We start from the raw sequence: 23,910 nt of genomic DNA, 5'->3' as shown, positions 1-23,910 counted from the left end.
CCCTCTGGGATTTGAACAACTCAGCATTTACCATCGGTTGTACCATAACACCCTCTGTTCATGCACCTCGTTTAGAGTTTCTCCCTTTATTTTATGCTATCGCTCCATATTCTTCCTGCCAAAATGAATCACCTCACACTTCTCTGTATTGAACTTCAAGTACCACTTGTCTACCCAATCCACCAACATGTCTATTTATCACCCCTTTTTGCCTTGTGCCATCATTCCTATGTCATTTAATCACTTCTGCCCCCCCATCCCATCACAGATCTTCGCTTTGTTCTCTTCCTGCTCCCCTTTCCCTAGCTCTGCACACATATAAAAGTTGTTAATCTCGAGCAACTTCCAGTTCTGAAAGATTATCAGCATGAAAAGTTAGCTGTTTTTCTCTCTCCACATGCCTGATCTGATGAGTGGTTCCAGCATTTTCTGTTTTTATTTCAGTTTTCCACAACCCATTAAGGTGTTTATTCTTGGTGGTTGAGTTGTCTTTGGAAATTACAGATAGTATTTTCCCAGAGAAATTCAGTTCTCTGTGCTAACTCTTTCCACTTTGAGATGATGAAAAAGGGTGAAGTGGGCTTTTGCTATGTTGATCCCAAAGACATTCAAAACTGTTGGAACAAACTTCCAAAGTTTCAGAGCACAGTTTCAAAACAGATTATGGGGCAAGTCTTAAACTACTAGTTTCTTGCTCTACGATTCCACTTCTGTTTAGTACTTTACCTATAAGTAGGTTTGAGTGTCACTTTAATTCTCTACCTTGCTCCACTCTGACCTTTCTCTCCTTGGCCTGCTACAATGTTCCAATGAAGCGCAACACAAATTTGAGGGACAGCACTTCATCATTGGACAGAGCACTTTACAGTCTTCTAGACGCAACACAGAGTTAAAAAAACTTTAGATCATAACCTCTGCCCTAACAAGGCTCTAAAACAGCACAGAAACACGTTCACACCATTTGATTTATTTACAGCACAAACACGCAATGTTACAGAAGACTACAGTGCAAACCCAAGAGGCCACTTCTTCATGCTTGATCTCAGATGCCCTGCTATTGGGGCAGCATCAAGCAGAAGCCACACAGCTCCCCAAAGGGAGGGGAAAACCTGGCCATATACTGCTGTTCCTTCACCACTGTGAATGTCAGTATCTTGAAATTCTCCAACTAACATCATAAGGGTGCACCATCAGCAGGAGGACTACGATAATTCAAGGAGAGGAATCCAACCACCATCTTCTCTGGGTAACAAGGTATAGGCAATAAATGCTCCAGCATTGCACACACATCCCAAAAATAAATAAGAAGTGAGTGACTAGGGTTTTGGCCACTTTTGTCTGTCTCCTACCAGAGAAGCATTAGTGAAGTCTAGGGGCAAAGCACATCTAGCCTTCCTGTTGCAGTAAATGGAGAAAAGAGGGGTTGCATACACTCAAAATATCTTGAAATCTGACCATGCAGTAACTGGCCTCTGGGTTAAGAGTAATTTTCACACCTTATACCATTCTCCAAGCACCCACTGGCAGTTCAGTCTGGAGGGGGAAATAGGGATGGTGAGGTGAAGGGCCCTTAAAGATTTCATTTCAGTTCCCAAAACCATCAAAGTGGCAAGCTGGGAAAGCACTGATCACAATGGAAGGTTAGAAAAAAATTGTCTATTTAAGAAGTGAACAATGGGGATCTTTGCAAAGAAACCAAAGGATAAAAACACGATAGGGACTCACTGTGAAGTAATTCTGTTTCAACATCATAGTTATTTTTTAGCAGGTCTTGCAGTTCAGGGAGGGCTACATCAAAATCTTTAAAGCCCTAAATTATTGGCTAAAGATTTACAGTCAGTAATCACACCATTCCTTCCTTAGCATTCTTCAGCTAAGTCTTGACAAGGTTATCAATTTTCCCACCTTTACTGTGCCGAGCAGCAACTAAACCAGGAGTTTCGCCGAAATCATTGGGTGATTTCACATCTGCACCAAACACGATCAGAGCCTTGATAAGATCCAGGTTATCGAGCTGCAACATCAGAAAGCAATCTTACTGATTTTAGTAAAAAAAATATGTTTCAAGAGTTTAACTTTACATAGTGACAAATTTGGATTATTTGAAAGGAAAGCTGCTTCAGCTTTGAAATTCAGTGCTTCTTGACAAGGCCATTTAAAAAAAAAACATGTGACACATTGCTCCTACTCTTGTAATTGAGCTCTGTGGGTGCATGCGCTGCTCAGTGTGATGTTTAGCTGCATAGTCTAGGGTGCTCACAACATTAGCATAGAACTGGAAGTTTTAGTGTTATGAATGGCTATAGCTCAGCTGAATGCTCCTAGACTAGGAAGGAGGGAATAAAAACATCCAATGAGTCCAACTTGAAAGTTCAAATGGGAAGGGTGGAGACACACTGGGCAAAAACAACATCCAATGCCTGCTGTAGTTAAACAGCCTGCCGTCACTCACCGTTTAACCTGGCACATGTCTATCAAGCACTGGAGGGATGCCAGTGTCTGTCCAGCAGATCCCAGCATGAGTAAGTAACTTTATGAGAAATGGGGAGATAAATGTTAACAGTTCTTTTCCTATTCTTTGCAGAACGCCTATTACCACAGTCTCCTTCCTCTCCAGCTGAAACAACAGGACAGTTTGTCTTCCCGCCCCAGCAATTAATACCGTCCTGAGACCAGTAGGCAGGAAATGAGGATTAAGCACGGCAAAGTTGTGGAAGCTGGTCTTACCTTCCCAATGTTATTTTTCTTAAGCTATCCAGGTACCGGTTGCATTGAAACTCACGATCACGCTTAATACCATCCTACCCAAGTTACTGAGAAACCAGACGTACAAGCGTCCCGTCTACCTAACACTCTGTTTCAACAGGAACATATCACAAGCTGAGGCATAGGTTAGTGTGAGCCAAGATTTAGGGGTCTGCCGGATTTTTTTTTATAAAACGCTAAAAAGTACCGACCTTCATAGCAAGATGAAGAGGTGTATTTCCACTTTCTCCTTTTGCATTTGTATCTGCTCCATGTACTAACAAAACCATAGCACACTCAAATCGCCCACGTTTCACCATGATGTGTAGTGGTGTTTCTCCAGTTTTACTCAGGTAGTTCAAGGCACATCCATGGTTAATCAGCAGTCGGACCATCTGAAATTATTCAATCGACACAGCACTATAATTCCATAATGAAGAACTTGCACTTATGCAGAGCCTTCCACAACCTCAGGACATCACAAAGCACTTCAGTCACGGAAGTAATTTTGAATTGTAGTCAGTGCTGCAGAGAAATGAAGTATCCAATGCACCAATAACAAGGCACCACAAATTGCAATGAGATAATTAACCTGGTAATATGTTTTCATAACATTAATTGAGGGATCAATGTTGGTCAGGACAACAGAAGTACTCCCCTGTTCTTCCTCAATTAGTGCGATGAGGCTAGATCATGATTCATAGACTTTAGACATTTGAGGAAAAGGTCTAAACCTGCCAGAGTTCTTTGGGAGATGTCAAGTACCACTTTGGGATTGATAGGAGTTCGTGAATGTGCTTTAAAAGTGGAGAAGGCCTGTGGAACTGTCAAGTCATTTAAATCCCCTGCTCTTAAAATTTTGTTATAAAGTCATTACAAAAAGATCAGTTGTCTTTACTGTGGGGCTAAGAACATAAATGTTGTTTTATAAAGGATTAAGTACATGAAGGTCTTTAAATGTACTGAATTGGCTTTTATCAATGAAAGTGTATTTTTTCATATAGATAAGTTGGTAGTAAATATTTAGAACTTTATTTTGTTTCATCTCAGCAAGGCTCCTGAGGTCTGCCCTTGGTGGATACTGGGTAAGTTGGCACGAAGGGTGTAAAGGCAAAGGATGGTGGGTGGGAGAGAATGGGTTGACATGAGTGAGCACTAAGTTGGCACAGGAGCTATAAAGCACCAAGAGGATGAGTGGAAGGGCTCAGGATTGGCACAAGTTGGCATAGGGGTGATAAAGGGTCATGGGGGCATGGAGGGTATGAGGGGCTATGGGTTGGATGGGAGAGCATGAATTAGCATGGATGGGACATGGGGAGTGAGGGGCTCTGAGGGGTGAGGACTGGAGAGCTTATTCTACAACTGGGACAAAATCCCAGGGCACTGATGCGAGCCTTTTAACTAGCATGCCTCAGCATCCGGCGGCCCGTGGCTGCCTCCAGAATGTTTTCGGGGTCGGTGGGCCCAATTGCAGTTAGCACCTAGAACCTGCCACTGGCCTCCACTCCAACCCCACCCACCCCAAAATGAGAATCTGGCAGTGCAGGGCAGTTTCTCCCAAGTCGGGTTTGTAGAGTCAAGAAATTGACTCCACAATTCAGGAGTGAAAATTTGGCCCCAAGTCTCATTCATAATCTCTACTCAGATTTATATTCTTCTAGAGCACAGAGTATTTCAATGGCAAGCTAAGTACTGGGCACAAACTCTGCAAAGATCAAGCACAATTTTAAAATTTTGACTCGTGACCAACACAATCGTGTGCCATTATTGATCCAAGGCTGCCAAAATCAGGAACACCCAGTTCAGTTAAAGCCAAAACCCACCCTAGCATCATCACGATTCCCAAGTATCAACATCCCAGGTGGAGGAGTCTATTAGCTGGATAGTAAAGGGAAAAAAAATTACATCTGCTTTCTTGGCCCAGTGAAGGGCTGTACCTCCATAATGAGCATCTTCAGTGTGGATCTGACTTGCGTCTGCTTCAAGGATAGCCTCAGCACACCTAGAGAGAAACAAAGGATAGGTTATCGGTGCTAGCATTATACAAGCTACCAGCTTACACATTTACAGCTTGAGGTGATAACCAGCAATTGGGATTACAATAAGGTAATCCAAGTATTGAAGGCAACATGTTCTGAAGATGAAGGAACCCTTGACTCTGCAAAGTGGCAAAAATGGGATGAGTTTTTTTCCTCCCTTTCTCCATTTGCTCCAGAAGGTAGAGTGTGGCCCCACAGACACCCTCCACTGCCATACCCAAGTGGTAATTTTTATGTGAAAGCTTTGAAACTAAATATCAGCTTACTGGTCAATAGTTAACTGGACAACTGTGCCCGAGTATTACATCGACACACTTGCACTTTTGAGTATTGCTGCAAAAAGAGACATGCTGTTGAAACTTTTTGTCTTGCACTCATCAGGACAGATGTGAGAATGCTAGATTTTAAAGGGAGCAACAATTAATGCTCCATGAGAAAATTTATACTGAATATTGCTCCCTTTAAAATTGGATATTCTTGCCTCTGTCCTGATGAGTGCAAGACAAAAACTTTCGACACAGCATGTCTCCTTTTTCCAGCAATACTCAAGTGCTGTATTACTAAGTGACTACTTTGTACTCTTTTTCAAGGCTCACTCAATCGCAATCAGAAGCTTCATCTTTTTGCTGATTCTTATTCTTCCTAATTTAAAGGCTTTTGCAACCAAGGGACTGACCCTATTGCTGCTGTATCTGACATCATGTAGCTTAGCACAGGCCAGGGATTAAACCTAGAACCCTCTTCATCTCAATACCCTTTCCTGCTGAATCACAATGAGATAATGCAATGCTGTGTTATGATTTCATTCAGTTTAAACCTTTAATTGCTGATGACAGCAATGAGTACAAACGAGAAAATGTTTAATTCCCCAACAAGATTATCATGAAATCTTCAACATCCCTCAGAAACCACACTCCATTGAAGTGTCTTAAGCTGCAGAGGTTTTCAGTGACAAAATGACATTTTGAGAGAATTTTAACAGTGAGTTGATTGTTGATCAACATTTCACCCATAAAAGCATATCTCAGAACAAGTAACTAAGGATTACATGCATGCCTTAAGTTTTTTTTTATTCGTTCGTAGGATAGGGGTGTCGCAGGCTAGGCCAGCATTTATTGCCCATCCCTAATTGCCCTTGTTCAGAAGGCATTTTTTTTTTTTTAAAAGAATCAACCACATTGCTGTGGGTCTGGGGTTACATGTAGGTCAGAGCAGGTAAGGACGGCAGATCTCCTTCCCTAAAGGACATTAGTGAACCAGATGGGTTTTTACAACAATCGTCAATGGTTTTGTGGTCAGACTTTTAATTCCAGGTTTTTATTGGATTCAAATTTCACCATCTGCCATGGTGGGATGCGGACCCAGGTACCCAGAGAATTACCCTTGTCTCTGGAATACCAGTCCAGTAATAATACCACTATCACAAGGATTCCTGAGAGGGGGTTTGGTGTCCCTTTGCACACACGCATTGGGAGCAACGAATGCAGTAGACTAAATTGAGGGAAGTGCAAGTGAAATGCTGCTTCACTTGAAAGGAGTGGTTGGGCCCTTTGATGGTGAGGAGAGAGGAAGTAAAGGGGCAGTTGTTGCACCTTCTGCGGTTGCATGGGAAGGTGCTGCAGGAGGGGGTTGAGGTGTAGGGGGTGATGGAGGAGTGAACCAGGGTGTCCAGGAGGGAACGATCCCTGTGGAATGCTGACAGTCTACTGCATTCATTGCTCCCAATTCAGTTTCCTCTACTTTGGAGAGACCAAACGCAGACTGGGTGACCGCTTTGCAGAACACCTTCGGTCTGTCCGCGAGCATTACCCAGACCTCCCTGTCGTTTGCCATTTCAACACTCCACCCTGCTCTCATGCCCACATGTCCATCCTTGGCCTGCTGCATTGTTTCAGTAAAGCTTAACGCAAACTGGAGGAACAGCACCTCATCTTCTGACTAGGCACTTTACAGCCTTCCAGACTGAATATTGAGTTCAACAATTTTAGATCATGAACACTCTCCTTCATTCCCACCCCCTTTCCGAATGCCCCCCTTTTTTTCCCAATAATTTAGAGATTTTTCTTTTCCCACCTATTTCCATTATTTTTAAATGTATTTCCATCCATTGTTTTATCTCTACCTTTTAGCCTTTTTCGATTCCTTCACCCCACCCCACCCCCACTAGGGCTATCTGCACCTTGCTTGTCCTGCTTTCTACCCTTAATTAGCACATTTCTTAGATAATATCAGCACCTTCAACACCTCTTTGTCCTTTTGTCTATGACATCTTTTGGCTATCTCCACCTATCACTGGCCCTCTATCCAGCTCTACTTGTCTCCCCGCCCCCCACCCCTTAAGCCAGCTTATATTTCACCTCTCTTCTATTTTTACTCAGTTCTGTTGAAGAATCATACGGACTCGAAACGTTAACTGTGTTCCTCTCCGCAGATTCTGCCAGACCTGCTGAGTTTTTGCAGGTATTTTTATTTTTGTTTTGGATTTCCAGCATCCGTGGTTTTTTGCTTTTATGAAATTTAATGCAAAATATGTGAACTGATACATTTTGGTAGGAAGAATGAGGAGAGACAATACAAAATAAAGGGCACAATTCTAAAGAAATTGCAAGAACAGAGAGGCCTGGGGGGTAAAAGTGTACAAATCATTGAAGGCAACTGGGCAGGTTGAGAAAGTGGTTAAAAAGACATAGGGGATCCTAGGCTTTATAAACAGAGGTGTGGAATACCTAAAGCAAGGAAGTTGATGAGCCTTTACAAAGCACTGGTTTGGCCTCAGCTGGAGTACTGTGCATAAATCTGGACATCACACTTAAGGAAGGATATGAAGGCTTTAGAAAGGGTGTAGAAATAATTTGCCAGAATGGTTCCAGTACTGAGGGGCTTTAGTTACATGGATAGATTGGAGAAGTTGAGGTTATTCTCCTTAGAAAAAAGAAAGTTGAGGGGAGATTTAATACAGGTGTTCAAAGTCATGGGGTGTCTACACAAAGTAGATAAGGAGAAACTGTTCCCATTGTTGGAAGTGTCAAAAACCAGAAGTCATCAGTTTAAGGTGAGTGGCAAAAGAACCAACAGTTACATGGGGAAAACCTTTTTTCTTAACGCCGTGAGTGGTTAGGATCTGGAATGCATACTTCACAGTGTGGTGGAGGCAGATTCAATTGTGGCTTTTAAAAGGAAATTGGATAAGCACCTTGACAGAAACAGTACACTGGGCTTTGGGGAAAGGGCGAGGGAGTGGAACTAGCTGAGTTGCTCTTGCAGACAGCTGGCACGGATGCAACAGGCCAAATGGCCCCCTTCCATGCTGTAACCATTCTATCATTCCACTTTGAAGGGCAAGTTAGCCTGAAAATAAGCAAAAAAGCAAAATATTGTGGATGCCGGAAATCTGAAATATAACCAGAAAATATTGGAAACACTCAGCATGTCAGGCAGCATATGTGGAGAGAGAAACAACAGTTAACATTTCAGAATGATGAACAGATGCATGGATAAGACAACCACATGATCCAACATTATTACAACTAACTTGGCAATGGATTTGACTCACCAGTTTCCCAGTCAACAAGTGATGAAAGTGAGCATGCTGATTTAGAAAAAAATAAATTAAGTCTATAGGACTGAGAACAGAAAGTTTTCGGGTTTAATGGCAGTCAAAATAGCAAGGGCAGTGATAAAATTAGCCGAACATTCCTGCTCTAGCCAAGGGACTGGTAACAACCAGACTAATGCATGAAGAGTCACCACTAGGACAAAATACTGAACAGCTGGTATTAACCAAAGGCCAAGCATGAACTGTCATCTTTAGCAGAGAAAGGGAGAAGGAAGACATTTGAAGGATGGGGCAGGGTTGAATACAAAATCACAAGCAGTAACTAAACAGCACTTGAAGGAAGAAAAAAAATTAAGGGGCAGGGGGTTAAAACATTTCTTGCCCTTACCCAGCCTGGATGAACTTCATGGCTGTATGGATTGGATAACCATGCGATCCAACAATATTACAACTTGCTTGGCAATGGAGCAGGGATTTGGCTACCTCAGTTTTTCCCAGTCGACAAGCGATGTGAAGTGGCGTCTCGCCACTACTGCTCAAGTGATTCACTCCAACAGAACGCTGTTTACTTAACAACTGCGAATTAAAAACAGGCATGAGAAAGGTGGAAAAAAAAGTCAGGATTTCTTTATATGATTTAGTAGGTGACTGTGGACTGGGTCATGGTCATCTAACCACTTTGCACCTGGGCTCACATCCAGTTCAAAAGCACGCAACAGGAGTCTCCTCTGTGAGATAACCATTAAAAGACCTCAGTTAAAATGAGTGTTGAAGGTTTCAAGTCTGTTTCCAATGGGCACCAGCAGATTGGACAAACAGCCCATAATCAAACAGTAATAGGCACTAGTGGGAGACTTGGCAAAATCCATAGATACTCCACTTTGATCTAAGGAATTGAAATGGTGGCAGTTTAAAGAGAAACATATGTTAAAATGCCTGCAACAATTTCAAGTCAATTCTGTTAATTTCAGTAATCTGCTTCAATCCCTCAAATGCACAAAGAAAACACAGGTTGCTTTTACGTTGTATGAATGTCACTGAAAGTGACTGGTGCGGGCCTGGTGGATCGGCAACCCTCCTTCGTGTAAGCCTTGTCAAGGTTTCCTTGTCAGAACAGCATCAACAAACAGCAACAATTAGAAATCAGGATAAGGACGCCTGTGACAGGGAGGCTATCCTGCGCATTTGCTTTCTGTGATGCTCTGTAAAAATGTGCTGTCCTGTGCACTTTTGGCTCCCCATTCAAAACGTTGGATGGATGAAACAGGGATAATTCATGCCTGAAGATTAAAACTATCTTCAGTGACAGTTAATGGGAGCTTTTAATTCATTCCAATAAAATTATAGGATGACTGTTGGCATTTGGAATACAACTGTGACTATATTTTGTGCTTCATCTACTGTTTGGAATTGTTTTTTTCCTGCCCCACTGCCCTTGTTAACTAAATCCATAACTTTCATACAATAGCAGTCAAATCTAAATCTAACCACACTATTCGATAATTCAGCACTCTGGCTGTCAAACATTACATTTGTACAACTCCAATTGTCATAAACAATGCACCAATACGCCTTTTTGCATTCCCTTCTGTGGCAATGGAAATTCAACCAACCCGAGTGTTCAAGAGATTTTTGGAAGCTGGAAAAGGGACACAAAACATACTTGAAACTAAAAGCAGAAATTGATTAAATAGCAATTAATTAACATGACTAGTCCTGTACTTGGAGAACTGAGTGAATAGAAGAGCTCGACCTACAGTTTGCAAACGAGGTGGTCATCCCGCATTAAAATTAAATCGATTTCCACACAGCCCACGATACTATCTGGACTGCTATCTTCTGCACACATATCCCTCTAATGCTAGACCATAATTCACAACATAAGAAACAGGAGCAGCCCTTAGGAGTGGGTCAAACAGTCTTTCGAGCCTGCTCCTCCATTCAATAAGGTCATGGCTTAACTTCTATATCAACTCTAATTGCCCACTCTAATCCCATATCCCTTGACTCTCCTCACCCTCTTAACTGGTCTTGCTTAAAATTTGGAGTGGTTTTGTCTGAACCAGCTTCTCCTTATTCTGGATAAGGCCCTTCACTCCCTTACTGCATGAACTGTTGCCACTTTGTACTGATTCCAAAAACGAACAAAAGAAAGGAGAGTAGGTAGGTCAAACAAATAAGGGCAGGCTCATGGAGTCCATGTTAATAAGATAACTCAATGGATAACCGCCCTAAGTAAATTCTATTTCACAAAATAATTACAAAACATATAACAACTAAGATACCAGAATGAATAGATATAATGAATTGTGCGCTTATTTACAATTATTTGTCACGTGCATGATCTTAACGCAGGATGTAAGAAAGATGAGGAAATTAGTGTGTCTAAATACAAATCACATTCCAGACCTACCAATAATATCATGGTATTTAAATACAGGTTCATGCTCGTAGAATGTAGAAGTCACCAACATCAATTACTTACATACAAACATATGAATTACGAGCAGGAATATAGGCCATTCAGCCACTCGAGCCTGCTCCACCATTTGATAAGATCACAGCTGATCTGATTGTGGCATCTCCTTTCCCATCTAGCCCCTTTACCCTTTGACTCCCTTGTCAGTCAAGAATCTATCCAACTCAGCCTTAAAAATATTCAATGACCCAGCCTCCACCGCTCCCGGCAGATGGGAATTCCATAAACTAATGACCCCCGGGAGAAAAAATTTCTCCTCATCTCCATCTTAAATGGGAATACTTCTTGCACTTGAACATGTTTTTGTCATTATATCTACTGCAATTTAATCTTTTAATCTGATCAGTGCAACTCTGAGCAGGAGAGCTTTCATGCAGATCACAAGTGTTTTTTTTTAAATTGACTAACGTAGGTGAAGAATCAATGTTGTAATATATTGGCTGCGAGATTCTTTGGGATGTTCCGGAGTCATGAGAAGTACTATATAAATGCTAGTTCTTTCTACTCTTTACATTAGCAAGCTTGGGAAAGAGTACAAGAGGAGGTAAATCATGAGCTAATGATTAGGCAATATCTTAGCTTAAGTTTTAAAAAGTTGCAGGAGACAGGGCAGGTGGATGAAGATAAGCATTTCCACAGTTCGGAACTCCTGAGAAACATGGAGTTAACAGAGGCAGCTGCGCAAGAAGGCTTGATTTCAACATTGTGAAGATACAGAGTAGAAGAAACAGCATGTGGTATGGTGCACTTGGAGCTTCATTCCAAGAGCTTACAAATCATTTACAGTTCTAACAATCCTCCAACTCTGTATGTCTAATTGCTGACTGTTATGGACAAATCTGTTTACACAATTCTTTGGAACTTGGCTGCTCACCATTACAAAGAGAACAGTTTGACCCATTTCAGGTCCACAGGGACAGTGGTTCTCTCATCAGATGTGGACATAAGTTTCTTAATTACACAACGATCTCCGAAGAAATCATCCCAGGCAAACTTCATATTTGCAGACTCGGCAAGAGCATAAAGTTCATTAAACATGAAATCTGTCTCCAAGTTCAGTAATACAAACTGCTGGCAAGGGGAACTAATAAAATTACTTCTGCAAGTAGACTAAACACCTGTCACAACCAATGTTTCACTCCTAAATATCGCCTCATGATGCTGGAAGCTTGGTTAAAATACAGTTTGATCATCTCTACAGCTCTTCACTTGCAATCTCAGCAATCAAAGAACAAGTATTTGTTTTCTCTCCAAACTTTTATGAAGGTCTAAAGGGGGAACATAAGTCTTATTTTTAAAAATCATACAGCATTCTACTAACATTCCATTAGCATTGTGCAACAACAATCTTGGGTTTAAGGCTCCTACTATCCCATTCTAGTTTTTAGGCACTTTGGTTCATTATTTCTTCAGCCTGGATAGGTATTCAGGATTTTGACAATTCCCAAGTCTTTTCAAGAAATATAACAAAATTATAGGTCATTTTGTAATGCAGATAATACTGCAGAAATGAGAACTTACATTTATATAGTGCCTTTAATTCAATAAAATGTCCCAAGGTGTTTCACAGGGGCATTATAACCCAAAATCTGAGCGACCATATAAAGGGACTTTGGGACAGATGGCCAAAAGCTCGATAAAAAAAACGTGGTCTGCCCATTGAGCAGCTAATAAGCCACAACAGCTTCGAAGGCACCAGATTTGATACCCCATGCTAAGTTAGTTAATCTTAGCCGAAGCAGCATTAAGGGCTTAGCACTTCTGGGCTGCGGGAGAGGGGGAAATAAACCAAGACCTCTATCTCTATCCAATGTCCCAAGAAACTCAAAGCAAATTGATCATAATATGTATGCTAGCAGCACAAGGAGAGGTTGCCTTAATGCAGAAACATGTAAAGTACTGCATATAGCAAAGAGAACTGAATTGGTGTTAAAATAGCTAAGGATAAAGCTGTAAGAGGCTTGCAAGTCTTTGCAGGCTTAATGTTCAACATGACTCAGTAATACGGAGCAGAAGATGAACAGAGCCAACAGAATGTCGAATTACATAGACATAACAGTAGAATACAAGTCAGAAGAGATAATTTCCAAACTGCACCCTGCACTGGGAAAATACACCTCATGTACTGTGCACAGTTACGATTGCTAGAGGCACAGCAGAGACATTAAAGTGCTAGAGACAGTGCTGTTCAGAGACATGAGGCTGATCCCTGGTGTCAAAGATTTGAATTACGAGGAAGGATTGGGTGACTTGGAGAGAAGGCACCTGAAAAGTTACCATATCGAGGTAAGGAAAATCAGAATATTACTTTAAATTGCCAGGGTAGGATTTGGACACAGTAAAAGACAAGTCAGGGAAATTCAACATTATGAAAAAGTAATCAATACAGGGAATGGATCTTCAGAAGCTGAAGCGAAAACCTTAAGGCATTTAAGGAACTATCAATGCTGCTCAGGGAGCACTTTAGGATCTTTCTGTATGGATGAACTAAGAATAGTCTTAGTCTGTAATTATTCAGAATCCTGTTGGAAATTGCATCTGTGCAGATGTTAGGATTAGGTTCGTCACTGATCCAGCCTATGAGAACAAGCCCACTGATACTCACGGCCAGGTTCAGACATTAGATACGACATGTCAGTCAGGCATCAGAAAGATGGCTAGCACACATGGAACTGCATTTTCAGTAACGGAGGGTATAAACTGGAAGGATAAGCATGTGTAAGATAAGTATGAGAATTCAGTACGTTCAAGACAGAGATCGCTAGGTTTCTAGATACTGATGATATCAAGGGAAATGGCATTGAGGAGGCGATCAGTCATGATCTTAATGAACGGCAGAGCTGGCCTGAGGGACCAGCTCCAATGCTCTATGATAATGACAGCTCAGATAGTTTTGTGGTGCTCACTGTTTACATGCCTTCTGGTGCACCAACTTAGCCCTCTGACGCTATGCCTATGATAATAAAGTTAGTCAGTACGCACCAGCCTAATGACCTAGACTCTGCTTTTTTCTTTTAAAATTTTCCAAGTTTCTGAACCAGCCTGGTGGAAAATCAGTTCTGGAGGATTGTCTGAATTATTTTGCATTTCTTCCACTTTCTCTCATCGTCCTCTGCTGCTTCTTGTTCTTTCCCAAAGTAAATTAATTGTTTGCAAACTTAAGTTTCAATTTTGAATGGCATTTCTTCAAATCTAGCTTTCTATTCCCCTCAGTAGTCCACCAGTATCTATTCGTCACCTTTTACCACCGTGTTTAAAAGTCACCCTCGCCTCTTCGTCACCTTCTGTCTACCCACCAAAGTTCATGCAACTAGGCATATGATCCTCTGCCTTAGTCACACATCATTAGCACATTTACTTTGTTAAAGCTCATGATTCAATCTGAAACCTGATCATTGCTCCTGTGCCTGCATCTCCTACTCCGAGCAAACAAATTTTTCCACCGGTGGTAGCCTTCAATGCAGATACACAATGCAGACCCACAGTCAACGTGGAGTGGCCTTTCAAACTTGGGAAGACATTTTAAAATCCAGGTTTTTGGCATCCATTTCACAGGAATTTCAATCTAAAGCCAAACAAGTGGCAAACTCGAATTGTGATCCACCCAGTATTGGGCTAAAAGCTTGACGTACTAACCCAACAGAGCTAGGAAAATCAGATTGAGCAGTACTCCAACTGCACAAATATATAACGACAAGCTACCAAGATAATGAAGGCTTTGTAAAACTTTTATTTTCTACTGCCTGTTGTGCCTGTGCAGAACCAAAGCGTAAACCTCCATTACATCAGAGAGAGCTCTACATTAGAAAGGACACAAATCCAAGTACAAAACAAATGCCTTTTGCCAAGTTCTTTTCTAAGACCATAAATAATAATTACAACATAAAATCCTCCTTTACTGGGGCCAGCAAGGAAATGGTTTGAACAGCTCCTTCATTCCACAGTACCAAGTCATTCCTTTTGAAAAAAGCTCTCAGTGAAAAGCCAGATAGCAAGCAGGATTATTGAGGCCGTTAGGTGCCACAGCCAAGAGTGACCATATCTTCACACACACACTTCCAGCAAAGGTCACTGGGCAGCAATCAGGGCCCTGCTTGAATTTTTTTTCAGATTAGTGAGAGACACTTTTCCATCCAACACTCTTTCTCCACAAGCACTAAATCAGCATAAATTGAACTTGGATGTTTCTTCATCTGCAGGTCGAGAACCACAGCACATGAAATACCAAACCACCTCAAGGGGGCTCAGCAATATACACTGACATAGACGAGGAAGTTCAGCAAGGCATGGATCCGCTACTGTACTTTTTATAAAACATTAAAAATATTTTCTCTGCCACCATTCACCAGAAGCAGGTAACCAACTTGCCACCAAGCCTCTGCCAATGATACTCTTTATATACAGTCACAGTCCAGGCGTGACTACTATAATTATAGACTTCCCAGTTCTCTTCCAAGTTTTCTCCCTTCTTACTTCCTATGTAAACCAAGCAAATTAATTACTATCCCTTTTATATTTTGTTCCTCTTGGAAAAGATTTGGCATTTAAAGTCTAGTGTAGGTTCAGAAGCTCACACTGTTCGAAAAACCATATACCTTTTTTCACCGAGTGTCATACAACTCAAAATATTTCTATCAAGACTCAGCCATGTTTCTTACCATTTATGAGGACGTTGTGTGAATACTTCATACACCACCATGCTTTGCTAAAATTCTAGGGGCAATAGTACAACGTTGTGAGATATTTTTAATCTCAAACAGTTACAATGCACACTGCTGATACATAGTGCTTTTCAGTGACATGCAAAATTTTATCTCAGAGCACACAAGATATATATACTGGCTTAGCACAAAAAGTTAGCAAGTGCTTTGCGTAAGCTAAACCTGAAGTGTGGACTGCATGCCAGTAGTCGAACTTGTGCCGGTAGTTGAAAGTGTGCTGGCTTCAGATAGTGAGATAGTTGTGGATAATTTACCAGATGTAGGGAAAATACACAGCTCTGCAAGAAGCTCTACTGGACAATCTAATGAGGACAGCACAGCCGTGACGTTGCTAGCTGTGAAGTTCTAGGAGTCTAAAGCGGCGGTGGTGGGGGGGGGGGCGTTGCTGGTGGAAGGTAATTGCTAGAAAGGTAATGAAAGCTCTTCACCGTATCTAGCCTATGTTGTATCTGACCTGAGCGTATAAGACGTCAACACTGGCTGTAGAGACATATATATGTTTCATTTCTCAGCACTGTCACCTTTAGAAGCACAAAAACAAATATTTGTTAATAAGACATTCACTCACTCACTACAGTTGCCACAAGCTACAAATTAACTTCCCACTATCAAACTTGCTAATTGATACCAGCTCATTTTATTCTAGTCCCTCTTGCACCAATTTTCTCTCTCCCTCTCCTGATTGTCTTGATCTACACTGGGCCATATTTACAAGTCAAGCATCCTCCAACACCAGCTCACATGACTGAAGGACAGCTGAACAGAACCCTATCCTCGTGCATGCACTTTCCAACCAGTCACCGCATCTGGAGCTGGAATCCTGGCTTACTTTACTCGGGGAGCACAACTGCTGCTTCACTGGTTGAACTCAGCCAACTTAGTGCAGACTGTGGAGTTGGATACCGAAAGCAAGATTTTGGTACCAAACCAGGATCTTCAGTGGACACACAAAAGAGTTAGATGGGTGGTGGAAGTCACTTAAAGACCCTTTTGGAATGAAGTGTTACTTGTTTCGACTGGAACGAAAGGCCACACAAAATGTAGTGAAATGCAGAGCACTCTTTTCCAAAATATTATCGAGGCTGGGAGCCAATTGAGAATTTCAAAACCACAATTGGTAGGGCGTAAGTATTAAGGGCAACAGGACCTAGGCAGGTAAATGGAGTTGAGATACAGATCTGCCATGATCCCACTGATGGTGGGACAAGCTCAAGGGGGTGAATGGTGTACTGTTGTTCCTATTACAAAAGAGGAACCAAGAATGGCGAAACAATTATCTCGGGCTGTACAAGCAAAGGACTGAAATTTTCTCTCTCTCATTTAAGAGGGTATTAAATCCAATCCACAAATGTTAAAAGGTAGAACTTAGACTGAACTCACAGTTTCTTCTCTTCGTTTCTCTTGGCATTTGCTGCATTTTCCATTTTTTTATAATTGTTCCGCACACACACACACAGACACACACTTGTTTTTGAAAAAGGGAACATATTCTGCACGCTTCTAAGCTTAAGCATAATCCACATAAACCAACCAAGTCCCTTCTGTCATTCTAAAAACAGTAAATGCTGGAAATACTCAGGTCTGGTAACATCTTTGGGGACAGAAACAGAGTGAATGTTTTGAGGCAAATATGGCTGCAGTTCTGAAAAAGCGTCATATTTGACTTGAAGTGTTAACTCTAACTTTCTCTTCACAGATGCTGCCAAACCCGTTGAGTACTTCCAGCACTTACTGTTTTCACTTCAGATTTCCAGCATCAGCAGTATTTTGTTTTCACTTTATCCTTTTATCATCCACTCAAGGTCCATTCAAAAAATCTTTACTTGGTAAGGTGCACTACGTGTAAGGGTCCATACAGGGTAGCCACCACTAAGTCTAACCCAGCACCTCAGAATGTCTGCCGGGTATTGGGTCAGTCTCGGGGAATCACTTCACCTGCCAAGCTGCATCTGCAATTACAAATTTCACCAGAAAAAATCCCATTTCATCCTTCCTCAGCTGCATTGCTGAAAGATCTAAAAAACCAGCTTAGCTGTTCCCTCTGTTCCTTATTGTGCACTATTTATAAAAGGTACAGAGTCAAAATTTGTTTTAAAATAAAATTAACACAATGTGGCTGAAAAAGGGATTGCTGATCCCCATTAACTAGTGCAATTATCTTTTGCTTTTTTCATATAGGCCTAAAAATCACTAGCACAGGTATAAATGCAGTAAACTTTTTAAAACAGGCATAATATACATTTTCCAGGGATAGGTGTTGTGTGCTCGCCAGTTAAGTTTGAGATCCTGAATACCTCTGCCAGAATACACTATGTAATTAGGTATATTGTGTGGTCATTGTAATCTCGCTGATTATTTCTGCAAGGAGCGCAAAATTATCACTACAGGAAATAATAGGTTCTTCAGTACTTAATTCCCTCTGATGCCAACTACCACATTTGCTCACAGGTGATCCGTGGATCAGCTCTGTTTAAAAGCATTTCGGAAAGGCTGCCAAATTCTCCGTCAGGAATCAAACGGAGCAAACATACTTTAGCTGCATCCACTTTACATGCAGCAAGTGTGACACCTCCACAAAGCATCTGAGAAGCAGCCCCAGCCCCTAAGTGAGAGCGCCAGGGTAAATTTCACATTAGACTGAAGTGCAAATAAAATGTTTTTTTTCCCTTGGAGATGCAGCAGAGAAGATTTACCAGAATAGTATCAGGGATGAGGAACTTCAGTTTAAGGTGCAGAGTCTTAGAGAATCTGGGATTGTTCTCCTTTGATCAGGGAGGATTAAGAGGAGATGTAATAGAGGAATCAAAATTATGAAGGGTCTTGGTAGCGTAAATAAACAGAAAATGTTTTTACTGGCAGGAGAATCAGCAATCAAAGAAAACATATTTAAGATAATTGGCAAAAGATCTAGTGTGAGATGGGATCATATTTCTTAAAACGCACGAGCTGTTGCACTCTAGAATGCCTCAAAAGGTGCCGGAAATGGATTTTAACAGCAACTTCCAAAAGCAAATTGACTATATTTGAAAAGGAAACATTTTCAGCGCTGTAAGGATGGAGCAAGGCAGGGGAAACTAATTGGATAACTCTTTCAAAGAGCAGGCATTGTCACGATGGGCTGAATGGCCTCCTTCTGGGGTATGTAATTCTTAGATCCCTTTTATCATACCGAATCTTTTAACAAAGCACAATGAAGGATTTGAAAAGCATAAGGAACCACAAAGTCCCGAGAGTAATTCTGGAAGTTGGACCATACCTCAATGACCTGGCAATTGGACTGACGAGCTGCATAGTGGAAGACAGTTTCCCTATTCTTGTCCGCAATGTCCAAACGAACTCCGCAACCTTCCACCAGCTCACGAATACAGTCGATATCCTCCTTCTTGCAGGCAAGGTGTAGAGGGGTGATACCCTCTTCGCTCTCCGTATCATTGATGCAGCTGCATGGAGAACTGCATATTAGCCCAGTAAGTAACACAATTATGCATATCATGCATCAGTAATACAGCATTAAACTAAGTGATCCAAGTGGGACAACAGGACTAGGTTCCATTGTTGATGACACCACAACTTGTCAGAACCATAGGAAAATAAACTGAAAGCCGGTTGATGATTTTCAACTTTTACTTCTAGACAATTTTATAATTTTTATTCTTTTTAAAGACATAAATTTCTTCCACATGACCAGGTTTTGGTTCCCTCATGTCCTCTGTTCTGCTCAACCCGAATCTTGCTCTTTTCCAGGAACAGCCATACGCCTGCTCAGCTTTCATGTCTGACTCAGCCTCACTGCCTTTTACAACCCATGTGGACTGTGTAGTTCAAGAAGGCAGCACACCACCACCTTCTTGAGGGCAATAAGTGCTGCCTTAGTAAGCAACGCCCACATCCCATAAATTAATTTCAAAAAGCTCTATTGTCTCAGTCCCTATTCCTTCGGCAACTCCACAGAGATCCTCTACCTTTCTTTTGGAGCTGCATATTTTCTCAGCCTTTTCCACTTTTCCCAGTTTCTCTGACTTGACACACCATCATTGAAATGGCACACAGGATAACCTGCTCTCAAGCTCTCTATCCACATCACCAGCCAGCCCCAAAATCTGTACAACTTAGAACACACCAGAAGGGAGAAATCTTGGTGCGGTTATAGACCCAGTGCCAGACCAGTTCTTATAAAAGCAGTCACTTTTTAAAGCCAATAGCTATAACCATTAACAAAACAGAAGATGCTGGAAATACTCAGCAGGTCAGACAGTATCTGTGGAGAGAGAAACAAGAGTTAACATTTCAGGTCCATGACCTTCCTCAGGACTGACAAAAGGTTGTCCACCTAATGCGTTAATTCTGTTTCTCTCGCCATAGATGCTGCCTGGCTTGCTGAGTATTTTCAGCACTTTCTGTTTTTATTTCAAATTTCCATCATTCGTGTATTTTGCTTTATAATCATTGCTGGATATCACAGAAACTGTCTCTGCCATTAAGTGGCTGAGAGGCAAAGTTAGAGAGCTCATTCAAAAACTATTAAGAGTTTGAGATTCATGGCTTCTTTCCACTATTATCACAATCTGTGTGTAAAAAGTCATAATCAGCTATGCATTGGTACACAATGCAAATTCTCCACCAGCCTTCAGCACATCCAAACAGGGTTATTTGAATTCAATCCATGAAGCAATTATGGGCACACAAGGGCCAGGTACTGACTATCACAAACAAGAGAGAGTCTAATCATTTCCCCTTGCCGCTCAACGGCATTACCATCACTGAATCCCTCACCATCAACATCCTGTGGGTTACCACTAACCTTAATTGGGCCAGTCATATAAATACTGCGACTACAAGAGAAGATCAGAGACTGAGAAGTCTGTGGCTAGTAACTCACCTCCTCATTCCCCAAAGCCTGCTCACCATCTGCAAGGCACAAGTCAGAAGTATGATAGAATACTCTACTTGCCTCGATGCAGCTCCAAAAAGCTCCATCCAGGACAAAACAGCCCGCTTGATCAGCACCTCACCTTCAACATTCACTCCTTCCACCATCAGTGCATACCATTTATAGGCTGTACTTCTGTAATTCACCAAGAGTCCTTCAAGAACACCTTCCAAAGTCATGACCTCTATCTCCTAGAAGGGCAAGGACAGCAAGTGCATGCGAAGATCACCATCTGCAAATTCCCCTCCAGGTCACACACCATCCTGACTTGGAACTATATTCCTATTCCTTCATTGTCACTGGGTCAAAATCCTGGAACTCCATTCCTAACAGCGCTGTGGGTGTACCTACACCACCTAGACTGCAGCGATTTGAAAGGCATTCATTGCCATTTTCTCAAGGGTAATTAAGGATGGACAATAAATGCTGGTCTTGCCAGTGATGCCCACACCCCATAAATGAATGAAAAAAAAGCATGCAGAAATAGCAAGATACAGTCTCTGACTGTTACGTTCTTCTCTCCATCCTCCCCAAATGCAATAGTATTTTCTTCTTCTGTTTGTCTTTTATATCTCTACAATCTGTACACCCTATCTTGGCTAAGAAAATAAGCAGGTAACTGGCTCCCAAAGTCTTAGTTAATACTAAGCATCACCAAGAATAACTCTGACTCTCATCCCTTCTCTCACTATCTAATGAGTAATGAATCTTTGGATCACCCTTAGTAATATCATTGATACTAAGCCCTACAACATAATCCGTGTCCTGAAGTGGTTGCCATGCCTTGCTAAAACGCTCCCTTTTTCCTACTCCTTTCCTCGAGCTTTATTCCAGTGCCCTATCCTTTCAGAATACTTCTTGATTTACTTCTCCTTTTCTCCAGCACCCTTTTGCTCTCTAGGCTGACTAGCATGGACAGACCAGTGTGTACAGTATCCTTTATCTCAAGATAAAGTTTGAGTGCTGGGAAAACAAACATTTTTCATCCAAAGTCAACATCTAGCATTCATGTGCACAACGTGATATATTTAAGGCAAAACTCCTCTACTTTGTTCATATCCCTCAACCTCAGAAGAACACCACCTCCACTCTGACATGTCCATTTGCCACATCAACCATCTTTTCGAGAGGTCTCTACCTACCACTGCTGAATTTCAGACAGGGTTGTGCTCGGCCATGTAGTCACCTGAAACTAGGAGACAGGAACAAAGCAAATGCACCATCAGCCCACTCAGCAACTATATAAGAGGAATCATTTCTAACATAATCTGAAGTTTTACATCATTGGATATAGGAAGCATAATGGGGGTCAGTTACATTACATGCAACTACACCTGCCAAACACAAATCCATTACCCCATAACGTGATTGTGGCGGAAGCTCTCCTTCATGCCCATCTCTACAGCGACGTGAGCCAACGGCCAGTTTGGGTGGCTTCGCAAACAGTCGGTCAACTGTTGCACAGTATCAACTTTCAGCGTGTCTGGCGACACCTCATAGAATGGCCTCATCTTTGTCGCAAACTGTAAGAACACCGTCCTTGCCTCCACCTCAGAGCTCACCTGGAACAACCTGTAAAGACATAAGACCAAAATTAAATAATTTCTAATGAAATCGTTTGCTCCTTCACTTCAGTCTTTCCACCTTATTTGGACTTGCAGTGATTTTGAGGCAAGAATCCATTCACTTCAAAAAAAAACATTTTCTGACTCAGAAGTTTGGACTGCAGTTTTTGAACGCTCATTACAGTGCACTGGTAGCACAGAGCTGCTTTTAAAAGGAGCTCAATGTATCCGGCATCTCCTGCTGGTTAAATGCTCTTGTTTGGAACGCAGAACATATTCACTCAAGGAAAGGAGAAAACCGTGGCCAAAAAAACTTGGCTGCTGCCAACCCAACAGCCTGCTGGCTCTACTTTGCACCACAACTGATGCTGCTTTATGTACATCAGCAGGTCCTAATAAATTACTCAGGGAAAACTGACAGCACATGGAATTGGAGCTAATCATGTGTCATGGGTCAATAAATGATTGGGAGGCAGCAAATAGAGAGTAGGGGTAAAGAATTCACCCTCTAACTGCAGGGATGTGGCCAATGGAGTTTCCCAGGGATCTGTATCATCGTGCACAAACAAAATAAGTTACTGGAATCCAGCCGCGAGAGGGTTGGAATTCAAAAGTTAGGAACTCGAGCTTTAGTTTACCAGAGCCTTGTTCAGATCCCACCTGAAGAACTGCATTCAGTTTTGGTCACTACACACCAGGAGAAGTGTACTAACCCTCGAAGAGGTACAAACACAGATTCAGCAGAAGGACCGCAGGGCTTAACAGGGTCAAATTACAAAGACAGATTGCATAAACTTCACGTTTATTCCCCAGCTAACTGAGGAGTGATTTAATCTGGATGTTTAAAATGATAAACAAATTCAACAGGGTAGATTCAGAGAAACAATTTCCTCTGGTGGGGAAAGTCAGAATAAAAAGGTATAATCTTAAAATTGGAGCTAGGAGTGAAATCAGGATGCACTTTTTCCATACAAAGGACAGTGGAAATCTGTCTCACTCAAGAGCAGGTTGGAGGCTGGGAATCCTCCGACTCCCCAAAGCCTGTCCACCGTCTACAAGGCAAAAGTCAGGAGTGTGACGGGATACTCTCCACTTGCCTGGATGGGTGGAGCTCTAGCAACACTCAAGAAGCTCAATACCATCTAGAACAAAGCAGCCCACTTGATTGGCGCCCCATCCACCATAATAAACATTCACTCCCTCCATCAACGATGCACATTGGCAGCAGCGTGTGTACCGTCCACAAGATGCACTGCAGCAACTCACCAAGGCGCCTTCCACAGCAACTTCCAATCTGCAACCTCTACCACCTAGAAGGACAAGGGCAGCAGATGCATGGGAACACCACCGCCTGCAAGTCAATCACCATCCTGACTTGGAAATATATCGCCACTCCTTTACTGTCGCTGGGTCAAAATCCTGGAACTCCCACCCTAACAGCACTGTGGGTGTACCTACACCACATGGATTGCAGCAGTTCAAGGAGGCAGCTCACCATCACCTTTGCAAGGGTAATTAGGGATGGGCAATAAATGCTGGCGTAGCAAACGATGCCCATATCCCATGCACAAATATATAAAGAAAAGGCTGTTGGTGCACAACGCCTGGACAATATCCAGGCTTGGGCTGACAAGTAACATTCGCGCCACACAAATGCCAGGCAATGACCATCTCCAGCGAGAGAGAATTAAATCATTGCCCCTTGACATTCAATGGCATTATCATCGCTGAATCCCCCACTATCAACATCCAAAGGGTGCTACTGACCAGAAACTGAACTGGACTAGCCATATAAATACTGTTCCTACAACACATGGGCTGCAGCGGTTCAAGAAGGCAATCATCACCACCTTCTCAAGTGCAATTAGGGATGGG

The 23,910-nt window shown here is 42.0% G+C and overlaps 1 protein-coding gene across 9 annotated transcripts in view; it reads right to left on the bottom strand.

The window, feature by feature from the left end:
• The window catches only part of pla2g6 (phospholipase A2, group VI (cytosolic, calcium-independent)), a 61,938-nt gene that overhangs the window by 19,650 nt on the left and 18,378 nt on the right, over nt 1-23,910 (bottom strand). For all 9 annotated transcript variants that reach the window (XM_041177733.1, XM_041177739.1, XM_041177740.1 and 6 more), the window contains 6 exons: nt 21,827-22,042; nt 18,797-18,980; nt 8,729-8,916; nt 4,651-4,747; nt 2,958-3,140; nt 1,906-2,014 (listed from right to left, as the gene is read on the bottom strand). In XM_041177733.1, coding sequence (XP_041033667.1) covers nt 1,906-2,014; nt 2,958-3,140; nt 4,651-4,747; nt 8,729-8,916; nt 18,797-18,980; nt 21,827-22,042 — 977 coding nt within the window. The remainder of the gene's footprint in view (nt 1-1,905; nt 2,015-2,957; nt 3,141-4,650; nt 4,748-8,728; nt 8,917-18,796; nt 18,981-21,826; nt 22,043-23,910) is intronic.

The sequence above is a fragment of the Carcharodon carcharias genome, chromosome 31 (genome assembly GCF_017639515.1).
Source record: "Carcharodon carcharias isolate sCarCar2 chromosome 31, sCarCar2.pri, whole genome shotgun sequence".
In the NCBI taxonomy this organism is placed as follows: domain Eukaryota; kingdom Metazoa; phylum Chordata; class Chondrichthyes; order Lamniformes; family Lamnidae; genus Carcharodon; species Carcharodon carcharias.
This window is presented reverse-complemented; position numbering and strand designations above follow the sequence as displayed.